Source organism: Equus asinus, unplaced genomic scaffold (assembly GCF_041296235.1).
Source record: "Equus asinus isolate D_3611 breed Donkey unplaced genomic scaffold, EquAss-T2T_v2 contig_2, whole genome shotgun sequence".
In the NCBI taxonomy this organism is placed as follows: domain Eukaryota; kingdom Metazoa; phylum Chordata; class Mammalia; order Perissodactyla; family Equidae; genus Equus; species Equus asinus.
The window spans coordinates 1-9,152 of record NW_027224849.1 but is presented as its reverse complement, the minus strand read 5'-3'; the positions used below and the strand labels follow the sequence as shown (position 1 = coordinate 9,152).

General features: G+C 37.4%; 1 protein-coding gene across 1 annotated transcript; it reads right to left on the bottom strand.

The window, feature by feature from the left end:
* Nucleotides 1-2,863: 2,863 nt before the first annotated feature.
* On the bottom strand, nt 2,864-3,476 carry LOC139043311 (myelin-associated neurite-outgrowth inhibitor-like). Its single transcript, XM_070503545.1, has one exon. The coding sequence runs from the start codon at nt 3,474-3,476 to the stop codon at nt 2,889-2,891; it is 588 nt and encodes a 195-aa protein (XP_070359646.1). The 3' UTR covers nt 2,864-2,888.
* Between the last annotated feature and the right edge of the window lie 5,676 nt (nt 3,477-9,152).

Below are 9,152 nucleotides of genomic sequence, written 5' to 3'. Positions count from 1 at the left end.
CACTTGAGTATTTGACAAAAAAATAGCAGGTGTGGAATACTACCTAATGCTTTCATTTTCATTTCCATAATTATTAATTATACTCAGTGGTATTTGATATGTTTATTGGTCATCCACAATTTCTGTTACACTATTGTTCATTCCTTTTGCACACTTTTTTTCTAGTGGGTTGTTTGCCTTTGTTTTGATGGTTCCTAAAGATTTCATATATATTTGCTTGCTGATTCAGTCACTCATCCACCTGTCTAGGTGACCTTTCCCTTTGAATGGCTCTTAAACATCTCCGACATCATAAGTCCAAACCTGTATCCTGATCCCCCATCCCATACTGCCCCAGCACCTCCTTCCTCAGTACTTTGAATGGCAGTGACTTTTTTCAGCGCCTCAAGCCCAAAGCTTTGAGGTCACCCATGAGGGTTCTCACTGCACACACTCTGTGTCCCGTCCACCAGCTTTTCTGTTGGTTCTACCTCCAAACACACCCAGAATCTGGTGACTTCTCAGGACCTCCACAGCTACCACTCTGCTCTGAGCTGCTCATAACTTTCACTCGAATTTCTGAAATGTTTGCCTAATCTCCCTTCTTCAGTCCATGTCCCTCAGCAACCTACCCTCAACAGAGTAGCCCGAGTCCTATGTGAGAGTCAGATCATGGCACTCCCCAGCTCAAAGCCCTGCAACAGCTTCCCAGCAACCTTGGAGCCAAAGCCATGGTCCCCATGAAGGCCTCCAGGACCCTACCAGTGTAGGTCCTACTTACCCTCTGACCTCATCTCTCACTGCTCTCACCTTCTCCTCTTCCTTCCAACCAAACAGGCATCCATGTGATTCTAGAACACACTGTCCACAGTCATGCCTGAGGGCTGGTGCACTTGGAGGTTCCTCTTACTAGACTGCTCTTTCTCCAAGAATCTATGGGGTGAATTCCCTCATTTCTTTCCAGTCTGTGCTCCAAAGGTAGCTACTCAGTGGGGCCTAGCATGAGCTCCCCACTATCACCCCCGTCACTCTTGATGGGCCTCACTTTTGTCCCACTTTTCCTTTCACTGTAGCACTGATGATCTTCTAGCATACAATAGAATTTACCTATTTATTATGTTTACGTTTAGTATCTGCCTTTCCCACACACACATGCACTCAACCTAAAATATAATGCACCCATAAGCATTTTTGTCTTTGTTCTTCACTGATGCATCCAAAGTGCTGAGGACATTGCTTGCCATATTGTACTTGCATTCAACTGGGTAGATACTAGTTGAAGGACAAATAAAAGTCACGTATATAGAGGAGCACACACAAGTGTATATGGTGATGAGTATAGGAAACTCGGGATCCAACTACTTAGGAATAAATTCGGACAACATTGACAGGCTCTCCCATTTGCTGTATTTTTGGGAAAATAACTGAAGCTTTTAGTTTCCTTATTGCAAAATTGAGCATAAAATATATCAGTGTTGCCACGGAATAGCCAGATGAGACCATAATTATTTTGTTTTGTAAGGCATTCTTTTGAGAAAGTTTAGAATTTTCTCTTTACCTTTCATGGTCTTAAACTTTACAAATATGCCCATGTGTAGATTTTTTTTACTATATTATGTTTGGCATTGCATATCAATTTTGAGGGGGAAATATAATCTTGCTTCAAATGGGAAAAAAATTTCATTATTTCTTCAAATATCTCCTCCTGTGCATTTACTTATTTACTTTATTTTGGTGATGCTTATTATGTTAAAGCAATTTGTTTACCTGGATGTTGTCTGAGAGGGTTACACTGTGTGACAATTCAGCAGAATAATCAGTAACTGGTTATGTCTGTTCTGTTAATTAGCACTTTTTTTAGTTATATATTCTTTAACAATTAATTTTTGTATGTAGCATTTTCATCCAGTTTTTCTTATACTTTTTTTCCCTTTGTGTTTCTTATAAAATCTTCATCCTTAACTTCCAGAACCTGTTTACTGTTTGTTTTAAATTTTACTTTATGGTAAATTAATCATTTTTTATATGGCAGAAGACTTTTGTTTTACTTTATTTTTAGTTTGTTTTTCTCAGATATCTCTTAATTCCCCAGATATATTGCCTAACATTCCTGTAAATGTATTTCTGTGACTAAATATTAAATGCAGGCCGCAATTTATGTCCCTTCTACCATATGTCTTCAGTCATATCCTACAAGTTTGAAAAGTATCTCCTTCTTTTTCATACATCTTGATATATTTCTTTTTACATCTTCCTAAACCTATAGCAATTTAGAAGACTTGTTCTCAATTTCTAAGTGCAGAATTCTTTCTTATTTTTTCCTTATAAATATTCAATTTATTTTAACTTATTTAAGGGTTGTAATCAATAGTCACTTAATAAATTGTGTATTTGTATAGCTGAGTTACTCAAAATCTTTACATCTTTCGTTTTTTTTTTTTGCTCTATGAAGAAATTCGCTTTAACACGTACAACTTTAAGACTTGGCATACGTTACAACAGTGCATTAGGGATACAAGCTATAAAACACTTCCCATTCCTTTGGATTTTGCATATGATGGGTTTGCATCAGTCACTGCAGGTAGATTGAGCAAGCTTTGTTTTTGTGTTTGTTTTTTAAACATGCATTCAACTAGATGTGATTCTGAATAGATTAATACTCCGTTTTTATCATTATAGTTAGCTAAAAAATTGCCAGGCAGCCCACAAAACAGGATTTGCTGTAAGAACAACCCAGAGTCAGCTGGAGACTCATGGCGCTGGGACCTGCCGGGCGGGCCGCAGGAGTGCTAGCTAAGTGTCAGAGCATTAGGAAGAAAGTCCGGGCTGGAGGCGCCAGGCCTGCAGCACCAGCTGTGGAACCTCCATTATGTGACCGCACAGCTCCATCCTCAAACATCGCAGGGTGATCACCACTGAGGGGGCACGTAGCTGTAGGTGGGTGTTCCGGGGGCCTGATATGTGGGCACCGTGACTGGGTGAGGGGCGACAGGAGTTGGGGAGTGGGCAGTCAGCAGGGTACCTGCTGACATCGCCATAGTGGTCCCAGCCACCATGCCCATGGTGACCCCGTTGCCTGTAGGTGGAGGGATAGGTGCAGGGTACACCGTCGCCGGCATGCCATTGGGCTGCACCACCGTGGTGTGGTGGATGACGTGAGGAGGTGCTGCGTACAGGGGTTGTGTGCAGTATGTGCCTTGCTGTGCGTATGGGCTCTGCTGGGGGTAGGCACTTCGCACGGGGTACACGGCGGTCTGGTAGGGGTTGGGGGAGGAGGAGTATGGTGGCACTGCCCCACTGGTGGGGGAACAGGACACTTTGTAAGGTGTGCCAGGAGTGTAACCTGTTTGGAAGGTGGGGTTCGTTCCAGTGTACATGTTGGGGGAGTAGGCGGGAGCCGCTGCTGTGTAGCCCGTGGGGAAACCAGCTGGATAACCAATTCCTTTGGCATTTGCATAGGGAACCCCAGAGGAACCAGGGCTATAAATAGGATTCATGATTTCAAGAACATGACATCCACAACCAAGGCTAAGACAGGAGTCCAGATCAGCGCTGTCCAACAGCACTTTCTGCAGCGATGAAGCTCTTCTCCATGTGGGCCGTCCGATAAGCACCCATCAGCTAAAGTAACAATCGCTCCCCGCGCCGCGCGGGCGGCCTGGGCCTCGCTGACCAGCTCGCCGGCCGGGGGAGCGCCGCGAGGCCTGCTCCGATGCGGGGCCCGAGCCGCCAGGGCCAGTCTCCACCGCCGCCGCCGCCGCCGCCGCCGCGGGCCTCTCCCCTGCTCCGCGCCCGGCCCGCCTCTCCGCAGCCCGCGCGACCCGCCCACGCTGCTACATCTTTTGTTTTTATATATTCTTTGATATTTTTGTTTTTCTCCCAACATTGGAGTATGAAAATTATTTTATAAATGAATAAGTTGAAAGACTTATATACAGTCAATGCTCATATTTCTATCTTCATTTAACTGTTTTTTATTTATCACATAACTATATATTTATGAATGCCTTTCTCCATTTAGTCCATTTTATTTATTTTATTTGTTTCAAAGTGAATTTCAGACACTGGTACACTTTAGCCCCTGAACATCTGAGGATAGATATATAATATTAACTAATTAGAGTTGTTTGCTTATTTTTAAATTTTATTTCTATATTTTCAATTAAAAAAATTGGTATGTGAAACTACATATGCTATATTTTTACTTAAATACAGTCAGATACACAAATTTAAATGTACCACTCAATGAATTCTGGCAAATGCATACACCCACGTAGTGTGTTGAATTTATCCTGCAGAAAATTTCTTCCTCCTACGCCCATTCCCGTTAATCCTTGCCCCAAACCCCAGAAGTTTCCACATTGTTCTGACTTTTTACCACCTTGGATTAGTTTGTTTTCTGGGCGTTTATACTAGTGGAGTTCTATGGCATCCAGTTTTGAGTAAGAGTTCTGTCATTCTACATGTTTTTGAGATTCACCCATGTTGTTTGTATAAATACTTGATTTGTTGTTGTTGTTTAATTTAAACTCTTTTCTTTTGAGAGGTAATCTTAGATTCATATGCTATTGTAAGATATAATGCAGAGAGATACTAAGTAACTTTTACCCATCTTTCCTCAAGGATGACATCTTATAAAACTAAAGTACAATAATTATAACCAGCACAGAGACATTGATAAAATTTCTCAATATTTCTCAGATTTTCCTAGTTTTACTTTTCTCGAAAGTATGTGTGTGGGTGTGTGCGTTTAGTTCTATGTAAGTTTATTATGAATGTAGGTTAGAGTGTCCTCCACTGCGGTCAAGATACAGATCAGGTTCATTACCATGAGAGTCCATCAGTTTGCCATTTACTGCCACACCAACACACCCTCCCCTAATTCGTGGAAATCATTAATTTATTCTCAACTCTATAATTCCATCATGAATTACATGAATTTATGTATATTACATAAATATTATATGAGAGGAGTTTTATACACTATATAATTTTTCAGGATTGGCTTTTTTTCACTGAGCATACTTGTCTGGAGATTCATTCAAGTCATTGAATGTAACAATTCCAAAAACTTAGACCATTTTTAATTAATTTGTTTTTATGTTGGAAATGGAAACATCTTGTATATTTTTTAACACTAGAAAAGAGGGGACTGGTGAAAGAGAAAGTTGACAAATATAAAGTTATTACCATGCAAGCTGTAGTTGAAATTATTCTGTTTAATATAATAAATTTATATAATAAATTTAAAAATCTCAAACTACACTTCCACATACTAAACTTTTGAGGTGGAATGAAAATAGTTAATAAGAGAAATTTTATAGGAGCTAATGTCTGCATAAAAAAAAACCTTAAATAAACAACCTAACCTTGAAGTTTCCAAAGAACTAGTAAAAGAATAAATTAAGTCCTAAGTTTGTAGTAGAAATAAATAAAACTGAGACTAAAAACAATAAAAGAGATCAATTAAACTGAGAAATGCTTTTTTTTAAAGGTAAACAAAATTGGCGAAAATTTGGCTGGACTAATCAAGAAAAAAAAAGAGGGGTCAAAAAATACAATCAAAATGAAAGATTACACATTACAAATGATACCACAGAAATAAAAAAGCACATTACATATTATTATGAACAACTATATGCTAACAATTTAGATGATCTGGAAGAAATGGATGAATTTCTAGAAATGTAAAATCTACCAAGACTGTCATGAGGAAACAGAAATGATATCTACATATACAATGTAATATTATTCAGCCATAAAAAAGAGTGAAATCTTGCCATTTGTGACCATGTTGTTGGACCCTGAGAACATTATGCTAAATACAATAAGTCAGACAGAGAAAGACAAATACTGTAGGATCTCTCTTATATGTGGAATATATCTATACAAACACACACTATTTATACACACTATGAACTATACACCATGTATATACTCTATAATATGTATGCTAGATATGTATGCTATATACTATAGAAAGATCGATCGATAGATAGATACAAGCTCATGGATACAGAGACCAGACTGGTGGTTGCCAGGGGTGGGAGGAAGGAGATGGGAGAAATAGTTAAATTGCTGTTTGTTTTTGTCTCGTTTAAATGAATTGAACAAAAAAGTAGAAATAAAAAGAAGTAGAAAATCCAAACAGACTAATATCAAGGAATAAGATTGAATTAGTAATCAAAAATCCTCCAACAAATGAAAGTCCAGGATCAGATGGCTTCACTTGTGAATCTGACTAAACAATTAAAGAAGAATTAACACCAATCCTTCTTAAACTGTTTCAAAAAACGGAAGAGAAAGGAGCACTTCCGAACTCATTTTATAAGACCAGACTTATCCTGATAGCAAAGCCCAATTAGGACACTAGAAGAAAAGAAAATTACAGGCTAATATTGCTGATAAACATAGATGCAAAAAGTCTCAAAAATTAGCAAACTGAATTCAACAGCATATTAAGAGGATCATATACCATAATCAAGCAGGACATATCCCTGCGATGAAAGGATGTTTCAATATGTGTAAATCAATAAATGAGACATTAACAAAATGAAGAATTAAAATCATACAATCATTCCCACAGCTAACATCATACTCAACAGAAAAAGCTGAACACTTTCTCTCTGAGATTAAGAACAAGACAAGGGTGCCACTCTTGCCACTTCTAATTAACATAGTACTAAAATCCTAGCCAAAGAAATTAGGAAAGAAAAATAAATAAAAGGCATCTGAATAAGAAAGGATGAAGTAAAATTTTCTCTGTTTGTAGTTGACATGATCTTACATATAGTAAACCCTAAAGACTCCACAAAAAAACTGTTAAAACCAATAAATGAATTCAATAAACTTGCAGGATATAAAATTAATATGCAAAAAATAAGTTACATTTCTATACACTAACAATACACTACCTGAAAAAGAAATTAAGATCTCATTTACAATAGCATCAAAAAGAATAAAATATTTAGGAATAAATTTACTAAAGGAGGTGAAAATCTGTACACTGAAAACTATGAAATATTGGTAAAAGAAACTGAAGAAGACTCAAATAAGCTGAAAGGTATCTTGTGCTCAAGCATGGAAAGAATCGATGCTGTTATAATGTTCGTTATACCCTAAATGATCTACAGATTCCAAGCAATGCTTATCAACATCCAATGGCATTTTTCCAAGAAATAGAAAAAAATCTTAAAACTTGCATGGAACCCATAAGACCCCAAATAGCTACAGCAATCTTGATCAAGAACAAAGCTGATTTCAAGCTGTGTTACAAAGATATAGTAATCAAAACCATATGGTAATGGTATAAAAAAGACATAGGCCACTAAAAACGAAAAAAGAGAACAGAAATAAACCTGACTAACATTTTTACAAAGGCACTAAGAAGGGGCTGGCTCCATGGCCGAGTCATTAAGCTTTGCCAGCTCAGGGTTCTGCCAGTTCGGATCCTGGTTGTAGACCTAGCACCACTCCTCAGGCCATGCTGAGGTGGCGGCCCACACAGCACAACCAGGGGACCTACAACTAGAGTACACAACTATGTACTGGGGCTTTGGGGAGAAGAAAAAAGAAGATGGCCACAGATGTTAGCTCAGGTGCCAATCTTTGAAAAAAAAAGGCACTAAGAATACACAGTGGCGAAGGGATTGTCACTTCAATAAATGATGTTGAGAAAACACAATATCTGCATGTAAAAGAATGAAATTAGACTCCATATTATACCATGTACAAAAATCAACTCAAAATGGATTAAAGACTTACAAGTAAGACTTGAAGCTAACAACTTTTAGATGAAAACAGAGAAAAAACTCCTTGACATTGTTCTTGGCCATGACCTTGTGGTTTTGACACAAAAAGTATAGGCAAAAACAGAAAAATATAAACAAATGGAACTACATCAAAGTGAAAAGTTTCTGCATGGCAAAAGAAACAATCAACAAATAAAAAGGTACTCTATTGAATGGGAGAAAATATTTGTGAATCATACATACCGTAAGAGATTACTATCCAAAATATATAAGAAGCTCATACAACTCAAAAGTTAAGTAAATAAATAAATAACCTGATTAAAAAACACTCAAAAGACATAAATAGACATTTTTCCAAGGAAGATACACAAAAGGCCAACAGACATGTGAAAAGATGCTCAATTTCACCAATCATAGGGAAAATGAAAGTCCAAACCACAATTAGACATCACCTCAAATCTGTTAAGATGGCTACTATCAAAAAGTCCAAATACATCATATGGGTGAAGATCTAGAGAAAGGTGACCACTTGAACACTGTTGCTGGGAATGTAATTGATCAGCCGTTATGGGAAACACTATGAAATTTCCTTAAAAAATTAAAAATGCAACTACTAGGGGCCAGCCCAGTGGTGCCACAGTTAAGTTCACATGTTCTGCTTCAGCGGCTTGCGGTTTGCCAGATAGGATCCCAGTTGTGGACCTATACATTGCTTGTCAAGCCGTGCTGTGGCAGGTGTCCCACATATAAAGTAGAGGAAGATGGGTAATGGATGTTAGCTCAGGGCCAGTCTTCCTCAGCAAAAAGAGGAAGATCGGCAGTAGTTAGCTCAGGGGGTAATCTTCCTCAAAAGAAAAAAATCATTAAAACTCAAAAAAGTAGCACAAATCTCCCTGGTAATGGTAAATGGATAGCCATAGTTAAATCTGCAATATGGTAATAGTGGTGTATAACTCACAACTCTAGTTTACAAGGTAAAAAAGTCAACATGGCAAAAATAACCAAAAATTCAATAATCTGTCATTAGTTACACAATACTAAAAAAATTTCAATTGTAGCAGCAAAAATCTAAAATTTGAGGAGGAGAAGAAACCAAAATATAAAGAATGTAAAATATATTGATGTTAAATTGTTAACAGTTCAAAACAGGATGTTATAAGTTTAAGGTATTTTATGTAAGCCTCATGGTAATCACAAAGAAAAATCTCATAGTAATTCTTCAAAAGAACATGATAAAAAGTCAAAGCATACAGTTACCAAAAACCTGAAAACACAAAAAAAGGACAGCAGGAAAAGGAAGAGAAACAAGGAACAATGGATATATAAAACAGCCAGAAAACAATTAATAAAATAGCAATAGTAAGTCCTACCTATATATAATTACTTAAAATTTAATATAAATTAAACTCTTCAATCAAAAGA

Excerpts from the sequence above, each read along its gene's own strand:
- LOC139043311 (XM_070503545.1), bottom strand. The coding sequence starts at position 3,476 with ATGAATCCTATTTATAGCCCTGGTTCCTCTGGGGTTCCCTATGCAAAT.